The sequence below is a fragment of the Melospiza melodia genome, chromosome 4 (genome assembly GCF_035770615.1).
Source record: "Melospiza melodia melodia isolate bMelMel2 chromosome 4, bMelMel2.pri, whole genome shotgun sequence".
NCBI lineage: Eukaryota > Metazoa > Chordata > Aves > Passeriformes > Passerellidae > Melospiza > Melospiza melodia.
In genome coordinates this window covers 11262423-11285301 of record NC_086197.1, presented here as the reverse complement: position 1 = coordinate 11285301, position 22879 = coordinate 11262423, and the positions used below count along the sequence as shown (strand labels likewise).

Below are 22879 nucleotides of genomic sequence, written 5' to 3'. Positions count from 1 at the left end.
TGTGCTTGTACAGTGCAAGGGTGTCTCTGTCCTGTGGTCCTGGGAGCAGCAGAGTTGTGCTAAATTTCAAGTTACTGGAGAGAGAAGTAGAGGAACCCAGTAACACTGTGGGCTACACTGGAGTGACAGGACTGACCAGCTGGGGTTTGTTTGGCAGGGAGCCAGCATGTCCCAGAGCCACTGGGCACGGGGAAGGCTGGGGACATCAGGCTCTGCATGCCTGCACTGGTGGCAGGGCTTCTGGAACAGAAATCCAGCCTTGTGGGGATGTGCCCACTGCCCTGGCCAAGCTGACTGTGCTGGAGCAGTGCCCAGTGTCCTTGGTTATTCACCACCTGGCCTTGCTGCCTTCCAGCCTCCAGGCATTTGTGTGTCCCCTTTTAGAGGTGCTGAATGCCACACACAGCAGCTGACCATGTCATTAGTGCTCCCTGACTAATGAGTGCCCTGGCAGCTTTGGCAAGCAGCCTTCACCCCCTGCACAGATTCAGCCAGCAGGACAGAGGTGCCCCATGCATCAATCCACAAGCCAATGCTTCTGCCCAGGATGGAGCACCCAGCCTAGCCCTGCTCCACCAGGAATGCCTGCGTGCCAGGCCCTGGCTGATGCTGCACAGAGCCTGTGGCAGGGGTGAGGGGTGTCTCTCCCAAATACCTGGATAAAAGATGCCCAAGATGCACCAGAGGCTGTAACTACAAAGAGCCAAGCTGGACACAGCCCCTGCTGCTCCATCCAGCACTGTTGAGGTGCTGCCTCCAGCAGGGGAGGGGCAGCTCCCAGGCTCCGTTTGCAGCACAGATCTGTGACCCACAGAGGTCACTCAGTTCCCCTGGATCTGCCCAGAGATTAACAGAATACCTTGTTATCATCAAATCTGCAATCTCTTCTGAAACAATGTTTGGCAAGGCCCTGGTTTTCCTAGAGCCATGCTGACTAGTGGAGGCTGTTTTTCTAAGCTTTAAGTCTTTCCTGCAGCTGATCCAATACTGAAGACTAGGTAGGATTGTTTTGTGGGCTTTTTTTAAGAAGGACTTTCAGTCAGATCTGTTTGGGAAAGCTGGATCAGTGGAAATTCATCTTTTGGTCACCTTTCCACACGTGATTGCTGATAGCACTGTGCAACCACTGAAAACAGCCTCTTTTCACAATGCCTTTCCTGTTATTTTTCACTGTCCATTCACTTACACTGAGAATGGGTAATAAAAAAGTGGACTCTTGTTTTCAGTTCTTTCAGTCTAACACTTATTTTTCCCCCATCCCTGGTTTGTTTGGTTGGTTTTTTGGTGTTTTTGTTTTGTTTTTCTTTTGTTTCATTTTTTGTTTGTTTGTGTTTTGGGGGTTTTTTTGTGGGTTTTTTTTTGGGTTTTTTTTTTTTTTTTTTTTGTTTTTATAGAAATACAGGAAAGGGGGAAAAATGAAAAAGAAAAAGAAAGAAAAGGAAAGCCAAGAGTATCGCAAAAAGGGAAAGCCACAATAAACAGGCTTAGTGGCTTTCTAAGAAGAAAAGTTTTGCCAGTAACATGAAAGAACAGAACATGTTCCTTTCTGAAATCTATGGAATGGAAAGATATACATATTTAAATGCTGTTCTCTTTGTTCTCCAGCCACCTTTGCTTATTAACACTTTTTTTTTCTTTGGTAAGACTCAGTACCCTGCTCTCTTCCCCTCTCTCTGTCCAGTGTGGCTCTGTGGCCAGGGCTGTGGCTGCCGTGGTGGCTGTGCCACTGTGACCCTTCTGATGCCGCTGTCACCCCCAGCTCCCTGGGACAATGTCCCCAGCTGGAAGGGAAGCTGTGGCTCTTACTTCTGGCAGTCTCCACAGTCGATGAGCCCGTTGGTCTCCTTGATGGCGGGCTCGTAGACGAACACGGGGTACTCGGTGTCGCAGGGCTGCAGCGTGTCGTGCTTCTTGTGCCTGTGAGCTGGGGGAACGAGACAGTGACACATGAGAGGGGCACAGGGACCTGTCCGCGCTAAATGGGGACATCCCAGACTTGGGGATGCACTTTGGAGCAGCAGCGACCCTCCAGAGGTGGCCAGAGCAGAAGAAGGGGAAGGAGATGCTGCAGGAGCAGCCGGGCAGTGATGCCTGCTCCCACTAGGTGGTGTGGGAAAACCAGCCTATGTGAAAGTGCCTCCAAAATCGTCACATCGCCACCGCAGCGAGCCCGGACCCTGCCGTGCCCAAACTGCACCCGAGGGCCCGCAGTGGCCACAGCACCCACGGACCCCTGGCCAGGCAGGAAGGACATTCGGGCACAGTGTTCAAGTGCTCAAAGGAGCTCGGGGTGTCCTGCTGAACCAGCCGTGACAATGAAACCCCTCCTGCCCTAGCCAGCTCTGGTTCATTCATGCAGGTTTTAAACACTGAAAGCTGTGCCTGGGCTGGCCCTCTCCCTGTGTGCCTGTGCCCAGGGCTGTGCTCCCTGCGGTGGGGCTCCCATCAGCTGCTGGTCCCTCCTGAGCCCACTGACATTTCCCACAGCAGGAAACTGGAAGAGCTCAATACGTGTCATGTTAAGAAGAAACCACCAGCAGCAAGCAGATCTGGCCTGAGAGCACAGGGAAACAGACGACAGCTCTCGGGACCAGCAGAGAGCCAGCTAATGAACAGCACCGGCTCCTGGAGGGAGCAGCTGCTCCATCACTCATCAGTCACACCCTGCAGGACTCCCAAACTAATCTGGGGATGAGGAGGAGCTGAACCACCTCACTCAGCCTCCCTCAAGAAGCAAGAGCATTCTTTCTAGGAGTTCAGCAAAATCTGTCTTGCCTGAAACTACTGCCTTGGGCCCTTCTGGCAATTATTTTCTGCAGTGGGAGGTAGCAAAGGCAGCTCCTGGCTGTGCAGGACACAGGGGACTGCTGCTGATGGAAATATGAAGCTGTGTTGCTAGGGCAGAGGTGGCTGCGGCTCAGCCAGCAGCAAGCACAAGCAATGGTTTCTACATCAGCTCTGAGCACAAAGCCTCACTCTGCAGCCTCCCACCCGCACAACAGCCACGGGCAGGGCTCCTGGGGGGAGCAGCAGGGAACGGCGTCCTCCTCACCTGGAGGGTGCCCAGTTTACCCCTTGCAGCAGAAGCGCTGAGGATTTATAGGAAAATGCAGCAATCTGGGTTTTAAACAGCAGATGTGTGGTGAGAGGCACGGAGAGGGCACCCGTGATTGGATGGGTGATTTGCATCGCTGCTCAGAGCAATGGTCTCCTCTCCCCCGGCACTGCAGGCACCTCCCCGCCGAGCCCGCCGTCCAAACAACGGGCATTACACGAGGGAGAGAAAAACTGCGTGATTTCCTCTGATTTTTCTCTCCACCGTGGCTATCCAGCAACACAAGACATCCATTAAGAGGCAGGAACTGCAGCCCAATCTTGCCTCTAATGCCTGGCCCAGATGAATATGATGGGCACTCCAACCCCTCCCTGCAGTGCAGAGTCTCTGGTAATTGTACTTTGTGCTTTTCTTCAGGAGTCTCAAAAAGCGGCACTCAGGAGGCTTCAATCCTCCCAGCCTATGGACCCACCTTTTGGTGAGGTTCATTTTGCACAGACTCAAAAGCACACAGAGCCTGACTGCAGCACAATGCCTCGTTCTGTATTCACCCTGGATTCACACTGAATTCATCAGCCCAGCTTGTCATTCCAGGGGCCGGCAGCACCTCTGCCACCAGCCAGGAGCTGCCTGCCTGTGCTCTGCCACCACTCCCTGTCCCTCTGTGCAAACCCCACCTGCAGAGGCAGGGAAAAGCCTCTCCCATTCCTGCTGATGGAGAATGCCTCTGACTAGGACCTGTCCCAGGGACTGACAACCCTGAGGAGATCTGGGATGAGCAGAACACCCTGTTTCTGAGGTGAATTTCAGACACTTCTGATGGGGCATGCAGAATATCCCCATTTATGCTGTAAGGAGAGAAGCTGCAAACACTTTCTGGCTCTGAGCAGCTGCAGGGCTGGTAAGTGTATTCTGGCCAGGAAAAGTCCCCAAACTAAGACTAAAGGAGTGTGAGAAACAGAGCAGCATTTCTTTCAGCCTTAATTCTCTGGACTGGGGGTTGGGGAAGCAGCTCCAAACCCTGAAGCAGGTGGCCAGGCTGGACTGCCCTTCTTGGGGACATGCTTGTGGCAAGTCCACACATTGATCCCTGAGCTGCAAGCCATCAGTGTCCTGTTGAGCTGCCCCTGGATTTACAGCACGGCCCCTGCAGCACAGCTGTTGGCAATGGAATGTTCTTCTTGCTCAGAAGAATCACTGTGATGACCACAAAGGTGACCTCATAAAGCTGGGGCAAACTGCTTGCAAGAATTTAACATATGGCTCATGTCATGAGTGGCAAAGAGCCCTGACACATCAGGACCTCATTTTTCCCTGCCCCTGGTAAAGAGTGACATCCTTTACTAGCTCCTGTTATAATATCATATCCTTTACTAGCTTCCTGCTATAACATCATCAAAGCAGACGGAGTTCAAGCAATAGAAAGGACAGTGGTGTGAAGGACAGGGTGCAGGGAGGGCTGGATGAGACCATCATCTTGGACAATGCAGAATGGAAGCTGATCTGAGGCCTCTCAGCCTCAGCCAGTGTTGGATGAGGGCTGTCATGGTGGGCTTGGAGAACCAGGCCCTGCAAGGGAAAAGTCAATTAAAGACCCTGCATGAACCACACCCAGGTGTATTTTTAAACTGGCAGAAGTGGCCTGCACAGACTTTAAGGTTTTTTTTGTTTGAGGTTTTTTTTTTTTTTTTTTGGCACAAGCTTAATGAAAAGAAGCTGCTTTAAAATCTAACTCCTGCCCAGAGACAAGACCTATGACAGAGATTATGCTTAAGCCTACTGACACTTAATTTGCTGGGAAGCAATGCAGCTGCAGCAGCACTGAGAGGTTCAGAGAAGCCCAGTAGCATGTACATCATCAGCAAAGGGCTCAGGCTGAGCCTCTGCATGCACATACTGGACATCAAAATGTTATCAGCAGCCTCAGAGCCTGCTGGTCAGGGATTAGTAAACAGCCAGAGGAGCTGATAACAAATTGCAAACTTTATAGCAAAGAGTGAGTTAATTCCAGGCTGTCATTGCTACCATCTGCACTTCCAGAAAGACTTTTGTCAGACATTTGGCAAGCAATCCTTCTGAGCAGCAAAAGCAGTTGCTGTGCCTTGTTATGAACTACAGAGCCCAGATTGTGAACTCTTTCCCACCAGCATAAATCATGCATTCAAGTCAGAGAATTTACTCTGGGACATGTGACAAAATCTGCCACTTAGTTACCAATATAAAACATAGAATTTAACCAAATATCTTGTAAAATATCTTCTGAGTACATTACCATGGAGTAAAAAAAAAAAAAAAAAGAAACTTTTATGATCTATGGAATTCTAGAAATAGTTCTTTCTAGGCTGCATGCCTTGGCTGGAAGTATTTTTGGCTTAATTAAAAGCTTTCAAACCTGTGCTGATGTCCATAAAAGCAGAAGTCCTTATAAACACAGACAGAAACTGAGATGCTGAGAGCAGAGAAAAATCTGTGGCAGCAAACATATCTTCTCAGCACCTCTGAAAAGCAGATTTGTATGATGAGTGCAGTCTGAATACATCATGCCCATATTCCAACAGCAAGTCTCACCTTCCCAAAAAACAGGAGAACTTGGGAAGCAGAAATAGGCTCAGTGCTGCAGAGCCAGAGGTACACAGTCAGGCAAGGGGGAGCATTAGATCCCTGATCGTTAATTCCTCTGCACATAACCCGGAAAAAATGTGTGTGCTCAATTTCTCTCTCACAAAATGTCTCCTTCGCTTCATATTTTTCGCATACACCAGCCTTGGCATGCAGTCAAGAAAATGTTAACATCTCTGGCAAAAATCTACAGCCCCTTCTTAACAACATGTGCAATCCATTTCTTCCAGCCCCAATAGCATTCTTCCACCCTGCTACTCCCCCACACACATGGACACTCTTTTTTTTCATCTGCAGACACTCTCTCCTGCTCTTCCTCTTCTCCATCCAGTCAGACACATTCCAACTGTCTCTATTTCTCCATCTCTGTCTCACACATATGTCTTGCTGGGCAGAGAGCAAATTGGCAAACACAAGCTAGATATGGAAGCAGGGAGATACAAACACAGCCACAGTCTGGACTCTGCCTTGGAGGAATTTCTAACTCGCCTGTAGGAGCGGATTTATGAGTTATCAGTTGAACCGCTTGAAAGTCCTCCTGCATTATCCAGAGCTGGGCTGGGATTTATCAGAAGGAGCTAAGCCATGGTGTGTGGAAAAGAAGACTTAAGTTACTTCTTAATAACTACAGTCGACAAGACCTGTGTATTTTCCCCTGCAAGAAGGCACAGGTTGGTCTTTGGTTTGGGAATAGCAGCTGAAAAGAATGGGCCAGCTGGGAAGCACGGTGAAGGACACGCCATGGAACACAGGCCTCAGAGCAATGAGTGATGATGCTGTCCGTGACTGCAGCTCCTCAGGAGACTCATATGTTCCTTCTTTTATCAACTTCTCAGTGACAGACCTTCCATCACCAGCTCAGCCAGCTAAATGAGCAACAGCATCTCTTCTTTGCACAGCAGGGAAACAGAGCCAGGCTCTGCCTTGGCCCTGTCACGCCTTTCTGCAAGTCCCCCACTGTACAAAGGGTGGAAAAAAGTCTTTCCTAGCCTAGGAATTTCTAGTTAATTCTATTTTTTTTAACTATTAGGTGGTTCTACTTACAGTGATGGAAGACAGCCTTGGCTGGAGAAGTCCCAAGACACACAGACACACAGTGATGATGGAGACACGTGACAGATTCACAGGATGGCAGTGACATGGAGACAGGAATTTGCACACAGCAGTCACGGAGGTGATGTAGGAAAGAGATGAAGGAAGCACAAAAGGAAATGGTGATGAGTAGGACAGCAGTGACATCCCCCCTCCCTTTTTGCTCTCCTCAAGCACAGACTAAACCAGACTAAATCAGCCAGAGAACATGCACAGCAGGAATGCCACACCTGCCTGCTCCCTGAATGAGCAGTCTCTCCTGAACTGCACCTGCTCATCTGACTCTTCCTCACCAATTTCTGCATGGGGCCACTCCTGCTACCCTGATTTGTGTTACACAGCAGCCAGGGCTGCTCAGGGGACAGATGCAGCTTCTACTGCCACCTCTTTGGAGGAGGAGAGTGGGACCTAAACAGCATCCCTAGACCTCCTTCCTGGAGGGGAATTTTCCTTCCAAAAATGACTATTTCCCCATTATTCCAGGAGAATTCAGTGCAGAAGAACCCAGCCCCACAGCTGGCATGGAAGATACCACTGTCTCCACTAAAGGCACCATTAGTGATCAATAATTAGCAAGGCTAATTACAGCCTGTGCTTGGCTGTGCAGAGCAAACCTCCCCTTCCCCTCTGAGTCTCCTCAGGGCCATTCACATCCCCCCTGCCTGCAGGGGCTGGGATGGGACTGCAGAGGTTCCTGGGGTGTTTCCAGCAGGCAGCACTTCAGGCCAGACACTATTTCAAGCCAGACACAGCCCTCTGGTGCTGTGCAATACCATGTGCCATCATCTTCTGTCTTCCAGAGCAGGTCTAGTTAGTGGGTAAGAGAAGACCCTCTGTGTGTTATTAACAGGTTTCTTTCTGGCTTCCTGGGACCTCTGCTAGGCTCTGGAGAGCCTGCTGTTCCACCCCTGCTCTGCTCTGTCCTGTAGCAGACTGGAAGGAAGGATTTCCAACTGAAGTTTTTTGCAGCTGATGGCCTCTCTCATCCCCTGCACATAGGATAGGGGTTCTCAGAAAGAAGTGTCTCCCCTCTCCTCAGCAAATTACCCTGAGGAGAGCAAGCAGAGTGCTCTGAGCAGGACACACCTCACCCTGACCACCCTGGTGCTGTGGCAGCCTGGAATGGGGGTGGAAATGGGGGGACATGGGGGATCTGGAAGCTGCATTCCAGTGTCTGTGGAGGAAAGGGTGTGGGGCAGAGGGCAGGCTCCTTGCACAAGGCCAGGCTTCCCTGTGCAGTTTCTTCTGTCACCAGTGGCTGCAACACTCACGTGCTGTGGGGTGGCTGGACTCTTGTGTACTCACCATCTGCCAAGTTGTCTGAGTGCCAGAAGCTACTCATGTTAAACTCCAAAAGGAAGCTGTCAAAAGAGCAAGAACAGAGGATGCTTTTTCAGCAGCCTGGAAGGATGCAGGTGTCAGGGAGATGGCCCTGTCGCCCAGTGAGTATCAGTTCAAAAATGTTTACTACAAATTTCTGGCAGTGCAAGTCTGATTTTTTAGATTTTTAATTTTTTCCCCCCTCTCCACATGCTAGAATGTCACTCTGTATTGTGGGATCTGTACTGTGGAAGATCTGAATGGGTTTTTTCATGTGCGAGGGGCTTGTCAGTGAAGGAAGGAACAAGGATGGCAGCCCCTGAGGCTGGGAGGGGGTTCAGCCACGACAGGACCCACCTGAGGAGCAGGCATGATGGCCATCAGAAGCCCAGATTCTGGCTGCTTGGAGCCATGGAAATGTTCTGTAAAACCCTCAGAGCTGGACCTTTAGCACATCTCCCCTTTCGCACACCCTGCAAGCTGAGCAGTGGCACCTCCATCCCAATTTGAGCTTGAACTCTGCTTCACCCCAGAAGTCTGAGGTGAACCCAAACCCAGAGCAGAGCCTCCCCTCTCTCCCCCTTTGCCTGGCACTCAGACCTGAGCTCTTGGCTTGCTGCCTTCAGCCCTGTCCCCCTGTGAGAGGAAGATGTGCATTCGCTCCTCACGGCCAAGAGGACTCGGCACCGAGGATCTGCACAGAGCCCCAGGAGACCCAAGTCCTATTTCTGACTCAGGCACTTTGTACTGAGTGATTTCAGGTAAATCCCAGCCCCTCTGTGGGCCTCTGCCTCTCAAAATGGCAATAGTAATAGCTTTCTGTCTCCCAGGAGCACAGTGCAGAGCTGAATGTCAGGAGAAGGCTGACAGCAACAGCAAAGCCTCACACAGGGGCTTCCACCTGCAGCTTTTCCAGCTCTTGCCCCTCCTGGTCTGAACATCCCAAACACTCCCATCTTTTGGTACTCACATGAGGAAATCACTTATCAGCCACTTCACTGCAGCTACAAAGGCATAAATTGGCTGGAAAACAAAAGAAGAAATGAGAAATACCATAAGGAGCTGGTCAGAGAATTTATAATTGTCATGCAGGACCCCACGTTTTAGACCAAGTCCCTTCACTGATCAGAGCTCTCGAAGACAGGCTGGAAATACAAGATCTGGGCATCACTGGAAAACGTTCAAAATCCATCAAAAGCCAGCAGAGCTGCCCTGCTACTAATAATACCTCCTCACCCCCTCCCCATGAGGGTCAGGGAGTTTATCAGGAATGTATGAAGGACTTTGAAGATGTAATTGCTTGATGATTTCTCTCCAGCGTGGATGACCTTCAGAGCTCAGAGCAGGAGAGAAACACAGCTAAATGGGACAGCACCAGTTTAGGATGCTTTTGTGTTCTGAGAGCAAGTGGTGTTTCTGGGACAAGTGACAGCACTGCCCAGGATTTAGTATTATCTGCCATTGATTGATTATGCTTAACTGTGCTTTCATCCAGCTTTTCCTCAAGATGGCATGACTTCTATCATCTTCTTGCTTTTCAGCTACAAATTGGAAATCCAGCATTATCCCAGGGACAATTCATCTGCAGAGGATACTGCTGCTTCTTTTCCTCATGGTAACCACGTCTAATTTTCATCTCCCCCTCTCATAATCATGCCCATGTCCTCAAACCCAAAACAGATGTGGCAGTCACGGGATGCAGGATAATGTTCCATTACTCCCATTACTGATGAATTCTCTTCAAGCAAAATAAATCAGAAAATAGTAAAATGTAGAGATGGCTGGCAATTTGACTGATTTTTATGTCTGTATATGAAAAACTGACTTTTCTTGATTTCTTCCTTTTCAAGGGTTTTGCTAAGAGGGGAAGATGAGAGATGGAGGCTGAATGCTCTCCTTTTTGTTTTGTTCCTAAGTCACCTCATTTTTGGCAGCTCATAGTTTGTGACATTTCTTTCAGTGATCAGGATTGGAGGATATAATCAAGAACTTATTTTCACTACAATCACCATGTGTTATCTAGCCAGCTCAAGTATAGCCATTGCAAACCAGGCATTGTTAAAAGTGCTATTGTTAAGAATGTTGTTAAAAGACAATATTTTGTTGGAAATTCTTTTACTGGAAAAAAATTACAATGTCACACTGTAAGGGAACTTCCTGCACTCCTTCCAGTATCTAAGGATCATAACAGTTTGGGGTTGTGTCAAGCAGTTTGAAGTGGCCTAAATGTTGAGTAATTACTTTGTTCTGCCTGTCTGAGGCAAGGTTAGGAAAGTGGAGTGGGATTGGAGTACGAGTTTGTATCAGCCTAAGAGAGGTTGCTTTTGGGTACTTCACTCTGCTAGTTTGTTCCCTGGACTACCAGCATTCTCCCTCTCCTGCTCCAAGCTCACTCATCCTTCCCCAATGACTGCCGGTTTTCCCCAGATGTTCCCTGACACTGCAACTCTCCTTCTTGAGCTGAGTAAAACCACGCCCTGTAAAAGCATTCCTGTTCATTTCAGCTGCTAGCTGATTGCTTGGCTCCCAGGAGAACCTGCCATAGTTTAGCGCCTGTTCTTTCCTGGTCCTTCCAATTTTCAGTGAGATCCTACATGGCAACAGAGAGCCACATTGGAAACCAAAACCAGTGGCCACCACAGCTTCAGGAATCTGCCTGAGGTGAGTTTGGACAGTGCCATCCTGAAAGCAGACATCTCCTGAAGTGTTCTGGGGATTGCTGGAGCTGCCCTGCAGGAGGAAGCCCAGCCAGGGAGGGCAGCATGGAGAAAGCTACGTACGCTAAGCAGGGGCCGCGCGCCGCTGTGGTGGTGGTAGGGCACCTTGCACATGGCCTGGTAATCATACATGGTCACCCTGCAGGCAAAACACAACAGGCAAGCAGTCAAAAGCAAGCAATGCAACACCCACGGGACAGACATGTCAGCTTTTCCTCAAAAATGTCAGGTATGAAGTGTTTCCTGGATTCAGGAAAGCAGTGACCCGCTCACACGTGTCTTTGCTGTTTGGCCAGTGCTGGATCTTGCAGAGCAAGAAATACAGGCTCTGGATGAATGTAACTGGGTCAGCACAGGAGGAAATATGTCCCTAATTTCACACAGTGAGTAAAGCAAGCTATGAAGCAGAGGAATTATAATTGTAACTACCTCAGGTCCCTCTAGTTCCTGCTTTCAAGCCACTGAAACTCTGAACTCTCTTTTGAGGGAGTGGAGTGAGGTGAACAGATTTTTTTTTAAGAGAGAGAAATGTGGTCAGCCAGCTGCAATGCTGCATCTGTGGGGCTCTCAGACAGCCACTCCCCAGAAAGGCTTTCCCAGTGGCAGGAGGAACTGAAGCACTTCCATACCCAAAATGCCAAGGAATGTCTCCCATAACATCTTGCCCTGGGAAAGACAGAGAAGCAGCTGCTCTCTGGCCACACAGAGGTTGGAAGTGTCTGTCTCTCTCTGTGTTTTGCAGCAGGTGGAAGAGCAAGAGATGAGGAGAAACAGTGTGTGTGCTGATGATGGCTGAGCCAGGCAGCAGATGGGGCAGGTAGCTAAAGGGGCTCTTGTGTCTGGATAAGAGAGCCACCAGTACCACCAGCATGTGCATTTTCCCTGCTCAAGTGCTTCTCAGAGGGACCAACATGCTCTGACCCACACAGCAGCAAAGAACAAGGAGCACAGTGTGGAGATCCCCCACTTACCGCCTGAACATGCCCATGTTTAGCAGCTGGGTCATCACTGAGCCATCCACTGCACCAAAAAATTTTCCAGTCTGCAAGCACAAAAAGGGAAAAACAGAACAAACTGTAAATTTTCCAAATGCTTGATGGCTCCAGCTGATCTAGCTTGTCTGGAGGCTGCAGTACACAAGGAGGGTTTTTGTAAGGAGGCAATGCTGAGCTTTGTCCTTTGGCTGGTTGGAAAGCTTGAGGGAGGACTTCCCTCAACACCAGCTGGGCATCCTGCACCATTCCTACCACGCTTGGAAAAGATTTAGCCCACATAAGTCCCTGTGGCTTGTCAGAAAAAGGCAGACTCTCAAGCTGCAGAGACCCAGGCATGCTGAATCACTGGAGGCCTGGACTCTCTCATGAGCTATTGGGAATCCATATTCTCTGGATCTGAATGCCTGAGTCTTCCATCTGAGCCTCTCTGCTATTCATGGGCACTATGGTTTTGCAAAATTCTGCTCTCCTGCTGCCCTAGGTGAAATGACCCACCATGCATGAGTGTGATGTACAGATTTCCTTAGGTAGCAAATGCAATATTACAGCTCACTGCTGTGTGAGTTCTGAGCAGGCAGTGGCCCAAACAACACAACACAAAGCCACCCATCCCTGTAGCTTACATACTGTGCACTGGCACAGCCAGAACTAAGTTGCATTTGGGGGGACAACAACCCCCAGTCCTGCTTGCATGCCTGAACTAAAGGTGGGGCTTGTGGCCCTCTGGTTCCACGTGTGCCCTGGAGTCAAAAACCTCAAATAAGGACCCAATCTCAAATCTGCTAACTGCTGCTTTAAAGATTTCTTCAAACAAACAATTCTGGCCTTCCTGATTACTAAACCATGACAAATATATTGCAAAATGCTTCAAACCTGTCAAGTCTACTGCTTTGTTCACAGGGAAGTAAATGAAATATTTGTAAATAATAAAAGTGCAGATATGAGCTGCCCTCTGTTTTCCTGGCTCATGGGTCCTGACAGAGTAAATAGCTCCCATGTTTTATGGAAGCATTCACACAGTCTGGGATGTTTTGCTTTTCCACTGATAGGCTAGCAGTCATTTAGCATTTAGCAGATGACAGATGACTTCATTTATTTGAGTGGGACATTTCCACAAAAAAAGTGCAAACCCTTAGGCAGATTTACCTAAGATCACATGGTAATCATCTAACAGTAGTGTTACATGGTTATGAGCTTCTTCCCAAAAGACTTTAGAAATCATTTCACTGCACAAATTGATGCATAACATCAGCTCCCCTTCGAGCATTTAGGCTGTAATCGTCTCAGACACTCCAATGTGCCTGAGCAAGCACTAACTTCTTTCACCTCCCTCGCTCTTTCAATCTGATTAGGGTGGTGGAGAGGCCAGCTGCTTCCATTTAATACCAGTCTGCAGACCCAGCAGGGAGATTTAACACAGTGCAAGCTGCAGGCAGTGGGGCAAGGCTGTAAATGAGGCCCATCCTGTCAAAAGATGTCTGGCTGAATTTCTCCATGCAGGACATCAATTGTATAGGTGTAAGAATGAGCAGCTACTAGTGCAAGTAAGTATGGCCTAGGGAGTGTGTTCAGAAAGGCAGCAGCAAACTGGCCTCCAACACCAAACCAGACATTCAGAGCTTGCTGCTGTTTTAGGTACCCCATGCAGGCAGTAACATAGAAAAGCATCACTTGGCAGAAACCAAAGCTGTCCTGTACTGGAGCAACGTTTGTAAAGCAGCTCTCATTACATCCTGCTTCCTCCAGTGACTGCTGCTCTCCTAGACATCCCTCTGCTGTGTTTCTCCTAACTCCCATCTCTGGGCAAGTTTCCAGAGGCCCTTGCCATTTCAGAGGTTGACAGCACAAAGCATTGCTCTGACATCCTGCATGACACAGGCTGTGTCACTCCCCCCTGCAGCTGAGTGTGCACAGGCACATGTGCAGCAAAGACACGCAACCCAGAGCACACATGTGACTCAAAAGCTACATCACTGCTCACATGCACCCATGCTTTGCTGGCTCATTGAACAATTTACACTTTTTGTACACTCAGAAGCTGCAGACAAACAGGATCTGCCAAATTGCCCAGGCTTTGGGCAGGCAGGCAGCCTCCTCCCCCAGCATCTCTCAAACAGAGCCAGCCCTTGTCTCTCCACAAGCTCTGAGCTCTGGTGGCATCCTGGCCTTTTGGCTGCCTCTCTGCACCCTGCTCCTGGAGTCCCACCTGGGCAGAGCTTGCAGACATCCTCTGCAAAATGCCTCAGGCAGAAGGCAGCAATCCTAGAAAAAGAGGTTTAGTGAGAGAGGGAACATCTGGATGCAGCAGGAGGAGGGAGCTCAAGACCTGGGATCCACAGCTGTGCCTGTGACTGGCAGGGAAAAACAGCTAAAAACTCAGGGGTGGCTGTGGGGCCACGGCTGCAAACATGACAGAAAAGGCAGAGCAGCCCTCCCTGCAGCACAGCCTGACCCTGCCACTTATTTCCCTTCCTCCCAGAGCACCTGGTCCTCACTCACTCCCTTCTCCTGGCTCTGTGTTTTAACTCTTTGCTCCCTCTGGGATGAGGCTGCATGGGGAGATTAGCTCGAATTAAGAGATTACCCATTCTTCCCCAAGTAATCCTGCAGGGAGCTTCCAACTTGTCACTCATTAAAATCCTGAGTCCCTTTTCCATGGTGGTTTCCAACTGCCAGTAAGCTTCCTGCTGCCTTCATGCAGAGGTTATTAGAGCCAATCCCTCCCCCTGATCCCCCATGCCAAGGGCAGAGGAGAGCAGAGCCTAAGCCTTACCCCCTTCACCCTGCTCTGATTGCCAGTGTGGTCACCCAGGGAAGGAGGTGCAGGCAGCAGGCAGCTCTGGCAGGCAGAAAAGCCAAAATACCCACAAAAACCCAGGTACAGGATTTTTTTGGGGCATTTTTAAAATGGATGCCTTAAGGAAAGACTACAGGATGGGACAGGGAAGGCCACACAGCAGCAAGGGATCCATGCAGCAACATCCAGGTGGCATCTAGGAAACCCAGGATATTGATTTAATGCTGTCTTGAATTCCCTGTAGGGTTTAATGGTGTGAGGACTCATGGTGTCACCAGGAGATAAAAATAGTAACTGGAACAGGATAAAGAAATCAGAAAAAAAAGCAGTGGTGAACTCTGGGAAGGTAAAAGCTGGAGGAGGACAGCTCTGGTGCTTGCCAAAATGCCTTATCTTGGAGGGATGTGGATAATATTTATAATTTACCCAAATCCACTATAATGCCATGTGTCTGCTAGTCAGATCTTTCAGAGATGAGCTTTGGAAAAATCTGTTTTCCATAAGATGCAGGAAAAAGTTTTGAGGCAGAGCCCAGGAGGCAGTGCTGCGGTCACACAGGTGACAAGGTAGCTAAAGGGTGTAGCTGAGGGACACATGTCATAGGAGTCAGTAAAGTGTCTTTGAAAATGCCATGGGTATCAGAGGAGAAAGCAATTCCCAAGACCCCCAGCCCATCCCAAAAACTCAGTAGGGCCTGGCCACCCAGAGGGGGGAGCCAATGCAACTTTTACAGCATTTCTCCCCCTTAGTCTTCAAATTCTATTCGCATTTTTGGCTTTTGCCACACATCATTGAAGGGACACTTCTCCCAGACTGTTCAGTGTGCTGGGTAGGGCACTTTTCAATTTCTTACAGAAAAGAGGTTGGTTATCCCTTGCAATAAGCTCCCCTTGGTATCTGTCTTTATCCCCCCTGGTGCCTCTGTGTTGCTGATTGGTTTTGCTCTGTGACTCTCAGAATCTCAGCCTCTCTGAACTCACTGTGCAGTGCCTGCAGAATGCACAGTCTCACCTTCTTCTTCTGCCAGCCCATTCTGAATATGCTAACCAACCCAAGTCCAGGTAGGAAACCAGGGGATTCATAGAGCTGATGTTTTCCATCTGAATAGCCCTCTAAAAATTCTTCTTCTTTCTCTTCTGTCCCAGCTACTTTTAGATCAGTGTCCCTACTTCATGCTTCACTATTTCACCAGATTTTTGTAAGGGACTCTGTTCAAGGCTGAAGAGAACTGAAATTCTACAGGTTATCTAGTCTCCCTTATCTCCTGATTTTGCCACGCTATTAAAGAACTGTAGCTGATAAGTTTTCTTCCTTCTGGAAGCTGTGCTGCTGGTGCCAATCATCCACCAGGAGGTCTGTTACCTTAATTTCCATTTCCATGTGACCTATTTGTCTCATCTTGAAGAAAGTAATTTCTGGGAGTGGATCTGCTCCCTTTTGGAAATACCCAAACTGCATTTGTTAACACGAGTACAATGACAATTTTAATGAAACTCCATGATTCTGTCAGTAACAAAATCCCTTCATTTCCCACTTCTTCTCTAAGCCCACTCTTCCTATTGACTTATTGCTTTGTATTTGATGAGACTGTTCCCACACATCACTTTCTGATGTCCAGAACTATGGGGTTTAATTATTTTGAAAGAAGAAGCTCTGTGGTGAATTTATCAGAGAACAGAAAAGTGTAGCTCAACCATGCAGTGGCTGGTAGTGTTGACTTTACCCAGCTGCACAGGATGTCACATCAAACTTGCATCCCTTCAGCTCCCTAGAAATGGCTGTGGAACCACACACCTAATTTTTATTTCTATTCTGAGCCTTTTCCCTTGCTCCTTTCACCTTTTCAAGTTCAGTAAATTCTCCAATTCTACAGACGTGTTCCTGTTTCCAATTTACTTAAATTATTTTGTCTTTGGCTTTTGCCTTTAGCATTTTGCTCTTACCATCCCTTCAGCTTGCTTTCCTGAAGAACACCTTCTTTGGCTTCAGAAGCACTCAAAAGTACTGCTCCCTTCCCTTCCCTTCCCTTCCCTTCCCTTCCCTTCCCTTCCCTTCCCTTCCCTTCCCTTCCCTTCCCTTCCCTTCCCTTCCCTTCCCTTCCCTTCCCTTCCCTTCCCTTCCCTTCCCTTCCCTTCCCTTCCCTTCCCTTCCCTTCCCTTCCCTTCCCTTCCCTTCCCTTCCCTTCCCTTCCCTTCCCTTCCCTTCCCTTCCCTTCCCTTCCCCTGTCTCAGCTCATCTTTCAATAGCATCTGTGCCAAGGGAACAGAGTCTAATTTCCTTTCTTCTGATCAAAAGATATTTTGACTAGTTCCTTCCTTATCTCTGCAAACTCCTTCCTCACCTAGGATGTGCTGTCACTCTGCTGGGAGCCTTCCCCCTCACTGTGCAGTTTAATTTAATTACACCCAGCCACCCTTATTACACAATTCAGCTTCATTTGTTTTAAGCAGCTCTGGTGGGTTATTCAGGAACAAGCAAACCCCACTCTCCTCCTTCTCTTATGCTCTCTTACCTCTTCAGGTATTTTGGAAACAAGTATAAAGCCATTGTTGTCAATGAGGAAGCAGTTCAGAATCTGCAGAGATGGAAGAGAAGCAATATTAAAGATGGTTTTTATGGCTGTTTGTGTTCAGGATGGAGCAGTGTGGGTTTGTGATGATGCCAACAGCCTTGGCATTTCCACATCAAGCCCCACAGCTCAGCTACCACGAGCTTTACACAATTCTTTTCCCTCTCTGCCTCCATTTTAAGGGATTGAACCCATGAGCTGTAACAGGTTTTGTCTCTAGCTGGGGCTCTGTGCAGGCCTGGCAGGCTGTGAGCCACACTTCAGGCAAGGCATCCTTCAGGAAGAGACAGGATAACTGTAGTGCTCTTCTCTTTAGTAATATGGTATCTAATACTTTCCATCTTCAGATGTCAGAGTTTTATAACCACTCACAAAATAACCCTCTCCCCACCACTGAGTATCAGTGCTGATTTACTTTTATTTTGCAAAGCAGGAAATAGAGGCACAGAGTTTAGATGAAAACCCTTTCCTGCAGGAAAAACTAGGAAGCAGAGAAAATCCTACTTGAATACACAACAAAAAATCTCTGGTGATCTCACTTTTCAGGGCAGAGGAGATCCTGTCTCACATATTCCTGATACCAAGGCTGAAGCAGTGGCATAAACACAAAGACAGTATCCAGCATGCATGTCATGCTGCCAGACACTTTGTTTTTTGGAAGATCTGGGATGCCAGGGAGACAGATTTGAAGGAGATGGACTTTCACTGGCTGGAATCCCAATGTCTCTGCCTGGCCCGGCTGGGGGAAGACCTAAACTGCAGATTTGTTTCATTACTATGAGATCCTGTCTCCCAGCTGTGCAATCTCTTGTGAGGAGACAACAGACACTGCCCTTTTTGGGGAGACAGATCTCCAAGGAGAAGGTGGTCAATGACACCCACCACAGGTACAGAGAAGAAACTGAGGCAACTTACATCATCCTGACAGCTGAGTGGACAGGCACCATCAAAGCCACTGCACTGCAAAGGGAAAGCAGAGAATTAACCATGTTGTGAAGGAAATTTCCCAGTGTGACCATGCAGGAGCTGCTCTAGCAGTCACTCCCCCACCACCAGAAGCTTTCACTGCTGGGACTGAGGCAGCAGCAGCTACAGTGGCCCCACAGATCTCTGACTCCCCACATACCCCACACTCACACAGCCAGACAAGTTTTCCTTGTTCAACTCCACGTTTCCCATAGCAGGCTCTCAGACATCAGAACATTAAATCAATTTATTAATGGTGCAGTAACACAGAAAGAGCTCAAGCCTGTGCCTCTGAGGAGGGGCCCCAAACAAAGGAAACTGAGCTTTTATACCCTCACAGCCCATGTGTGATCATCTGGGGTCATCCTGCTGGGACATCTGCTCCTGCTGTGTCTCCAGGTGGCCGGACACCTGGCTGTCCCTCATGTCCCCGTGGTGCCCTTTGTTGTGCAAAGGGTCAGTGCCAGGTCACAGCCTTGCCTGGGGCTCCCAGAGCTCAGCCTGCAGCTGCAGCCAGAGCCACCTGCACTGAGTGCATCCCTCAGCACATGGCTCATCTTACTGTCCCCCCCTTGGGACTGCTGGGCTGAAGGTCTGCAGAACAGCATCCCAGAATCTCTGCAATTCCGCTGGCATTTCCACCAGGACAGGCTTGGCAGCACCCCCAGGTCAGCCACTCCAGCTCCCCGCCTCTGCCAGCACCATCCCTCTCCTGAGGGCTCAGATCCTGCACCTGCCTCCCTGACATGTGCCCAGCAGGACCTGTGCACTCCAAGAAAGGGCAAAAGCAAAGGTTATTGTGCACCAGGGAGAAACCAGCATGCATTTCAGCATCTGTTAGTATCTGGACTAAGAACATAGCATGGTATTTCAGATCAGTGTTCTTCTCGGGCAGGGATTTTTTTGTTGTTGTTGCTGTTGGTTTCTTTATTCTCCAGACAGCTAATGATAAAATAGGATGTGAATGGTGCACATGTAGCCCAAGGCAGCATCCACTTCTTTCATTTAGAATTTCTGTGTAGTGGACTTGACATGTGTTTCACAACACTGAACTGGGTGGGCACACGAGGGGTTAAGTGGTGAGTAACAAAGCCCTTCAGGTGCTTATTGATTTCATAATTGTTCAGAGTTTGCTGTGGCTGCATGTGTCTGTCTCTTTGTGTTATTTTTTAATTCTATTTCCTCCACTAGCAGAGGGAAGAAAGCTGACACAGTGTTGCCTTTTCTGTGCATGGAGTCCCCTTCCTGCCAGAGGTTTTCTGGGGTCGGGGAAGGACACTGACATAGCACACAGCCTGTCTGCTCTCAGCCCGCTACCCACTATTTCCTCAAAACCCTTAGACATAAAATCCAACCCCTTTTCTGGGTGATTCTCAGTAACAAGAGGTAAATTTGCCATTCTAGACCACAACAAGATCGTAACTTTCAGTTAGAATTTATTTCTCCCCTTGAGTTTTGCAAAACAAAACCAGTTTTCTGTCCCTCTGTTCAAATTCAGAGGAGATTTGGAGATGCCTGAGTTTGTTTCAAGTCCCACAGCTTTGCAATATCACATGCTCACACTCTGAATCCAGCTGGCTTTTTGAGATTCTAGGGATGATGGTTTAAAAAAAATTCCTTTATCCACAGTTGCAAGCACCATCTCACCCCTGCCTCACCACAAAGCAACACGTGGCTGTTTTATTTCCCTGGATGTATTCCTAGAGGTCACCTTGTGCTTCACCCTGCAGGTTCTTTCCTTTGGTCAGCAGAGAAACGTGGTCACAACAAACCACAGTTATGGCCTTGGGGAATAACAAATACAGAGCCCAGGGTTCAGATATCAGCAGAGAAACGTGGTTACAACAAACCACAGTTATGGCCTTGGGGAATAACAAATACAGAGCCCAGGGTTCAGATATCAGCAGAGAAACCCAGGTGAACCACAGTGGTTCTCCACAAGAAGGGCTCACATCTCACACATCCCCCTCAGCAGTGTGAGGGCTGCGTCTCACTGGCAGACCTGGAGAGGTTCCAGCAGTGCCCTGTGCTGGGTTGGCCATGCAGCAGCAGCAGCACAGCCAGGACTCTGCTTTGAGAGCACTGGCAGCTTGAGAGGGGCAGAACTGAGCCTGTGCTCCCTGGCTTCTCTGAGATGACATCTGCTGCTCCCTCCTCAGAGACCAGCCCACCTCACAGCATCCTCCTGCTGTTGGTCAGGTCTCTGTGACCCACAGCACTCTGAGCTTTGCCAAAGACACTTAATTACTGTGAAGACAAACACAGCCTGTGACAGGTTTGGACCCTCTCCAGAGGCTAGAGACAAGGGACAGTGCCTATGATATGCTGGCACACAAATGACACAATTAGGAAGCCAAGCCAGGCATGCCAGGATGCCTCCCTGTCCCCAGCTTTTGTCCACTTACATCAGTGTCATTGGGCTGGGAGGCACAGCGTGGACATCCAGAGCAGCACAGCATCAGTGAGGCAGGAGAGAGAGAGAGAAAACAAAATCTGTTAGTCATTCCTCTGTCCAACAGTGCTCACATCCTGGGAAAGCACATGGAGCCTTTTTTCACACCAGCACCTACCAGGGCCACAGCTCACAGCCACTTGGCACACAGGCCTCCTTCACCTGCTTTCATAAGGCCTCCCAGCTCCACTTAACACCCATGAGGGCTTGTTTGTGTGAGAGCTGCCTGGCAATGGCCCTGAGCAGGGTGTTTAAAATGAAGCTCTCTGTTGCTGTTTCAGGATCGCTCATGTGCTTTGCAGAAATCTTTTTAGCTCAGGTTAGGTTTATGTGATCCCCACCTGCGAGGATGCTCCTGCCCTCCCACCTTCTCTGTCATCCCTGTGTGATGACAGTTCCCTCTCCTGACAGCAGAGAGCTGCTTCTGCTGTGTGCTGCTGCAGTCCTGTCATGCTCACCCCTCCAGCACACCCCTCTGAAAGCAAAGCCTGGGAAGAAAGCCCCTGGGTGATGAGGGAAAGGTGTTTCATTTGTCTTGCTCCCCAGACCAGGGGAATTGTTTTAATTATTCCACTTCCTTCAGTCCAGAGGAGTATCTAATATTAGGACAACATCAAAAGCTTATCCCTGGAGCAAATAATTTTTATTTTGGCAAGCTGGCAGCGTTTTGTTATCATTATCAAGATGATAAGAGAAGGCAGTAGATTTTTTTTCTGTGTGCCCAAAATTGCAGATTTCCATGAGTCTTCTGAAAGGCTGAATGAGCAGAAGCATATTTCCACAATTAAATGTGTCACATGCAGCACAGCTAATGCCAGGCCGGGATGCTGACACTGTCACCACGGCATCTGCAGAACAGACTCATGGCTCACACGGCATTAGTGCTGTCAAAGGATTACAGAAATGTGTGACTTCAAACTAATCTACTTCATAAATCTCTTAATATGAATTCCACAAAAGCCCTCATTAAAATGCCATCATGTGTGATGTAACATAGCATTGACCTTGCTGACAAAGAGCACTAAATTGTGTCTCTGCATGACTGCTGATGCTCTTACCTGTTGCATGGCCATCCAAAACTTGCGCTGCAGCAAATCCAGCTTTATTTGCACACCCACAGCTGCAGGGAACAACAAAAAAGGAGCATTAAAGACAAATACAAGTCGGGAAAAGAGGAGTAAATATTTGCCCAAGGTGATGGGATGGAAATCACAACTGCAACCTGCCTCCAAGTGTGAATGGTGAGCGCTGAGTCAGACTGCCAAGTGAGAGTCAGAGGTTTAACAAGGGAGAGGAAAAGGGGACACTGACTGTACCAAAGTACTGAGATTTCCCTCACACTAAACACTATGAAGCTACAAACAGATCAACAACAACACCACCACGAAAAAAAACCCAAGAAATCCCCCAAAAGCCCTCCAGGGTGGCATGAGCTTTTGCCTTTGTCTTTTTACGGATGTTTGTGATCGCCCCAGCCTCAACTCTTATACCACACAGCATCAATCAGAAATAAAGTAGGCCAGTGAGGAAGGGATTAATTTGAAAACCCACCTGTCTCAAGGGGGAACCACAGAGATTTAGGTTTTTCCTAAGCCACTACAAAAGCACAGAATAATGAATGCCACTTGACAGGAAGTCGATTATGAATTGTGATTTGTTACCTGGTCCCAGCCCAGTGCACGGTGGGCTAAGCAGAACTCTGTGTGTATGTGTGTTTGTTAATGAAGTGTGTCCTAATTTCCTGGCTTAATTTCCCTTCTATTCCTAGCATCATGCTCCTGAATATAGGCAGAGTTGCAGAGGAGAAGGAAGGGTGCAGGGTCTCCCTGACAGGACAAGCTGGCTGTCCCTGGGTTGGCTGCCTACAAGCACACACAATAACCAGGGCAGTCGTGCACAGCCTGGCGTGGTGATGGGGAACAACTGGGCTGTGTGTCAACTAGTTGAATCCAAGAGCTCTGGAGGAATTACAGCCTCAAGCAGGACCTTGAAATAGAATATAAAGTGCAAGTGAGGGAGAAAAAGTAATACAGGGAGGGAGATCTGGGGCCTTTTTCACAACCACGAATATCAGGAGGATGAAGTATTGCTGTTTCTACAGACTTCCTCTGAATTAAAAGGAGCTTCAAAGGGGGGAACAGATCCTTTAAATCTGAATCATGCTATGTGGGTGCTTTTAAGCTAACAGTGTGATCTGATGCTCTAATTCAAATGGGGATGAATTAAAACTGGAGTATGCAATGGTATATTTTCTTGCCCATGTACAGAGACCCTAGCACCTGGCATCAGCTCTGTGT

General features: G+C 48.6%; 1 protein-coding gene across 1 annotated transcript in view; it reads right to left on the bottom strand.

Moving 5' to 3' along the window:
* The window catches only part of CACNA2D4 (calcium voltage-gated channel auxiliary subunit alpha2delta 4), a 119521-nt gene that overhangs the window by 1436 nt on the left and 95206 nt on the right, over positions 1 to 22879 (bottom strand). Inside the window, exons 28-37 of the mRNA XM_063153863.1 lie at positions 21641 to 21702; positions 20536 to 20550; positions 18080 to 18124; positions 17108 to 17170; positions 11775 to 11845; positions 10867 to 10942; positions 9057 to 9109; positions 8072 to 8127; positions 6719 to 6739; positions 1807 to 1924 (exon numbers count right to left, since the gene is read on the bottom strand). Coding sequence (XP_063009933.1) covers positions 1807 to 1924; positions 6719 to 6739; positions 8072 to 8127; positions 9057 to 9109; positions 10867 to 10942; positions 11775 to 11845; positions 17108 to 17170; positions 18080 to 18124; positions 20536 to 20550; positions 21641 to 21702 — 580 coding nt within the window. The remainder of the gene's footprint in view (positions 1 to 1806; positions 1925 to 6718; positions 6740 to 8071; positions 8128 to 9056; positions 9110 to 10866; positions 10943 to 11774; positions 11846 to 17107; positions 17171 to 18079; positions 18125 to 20535; positions 20551 to 21640; positions 21703 to 22879) is intronic.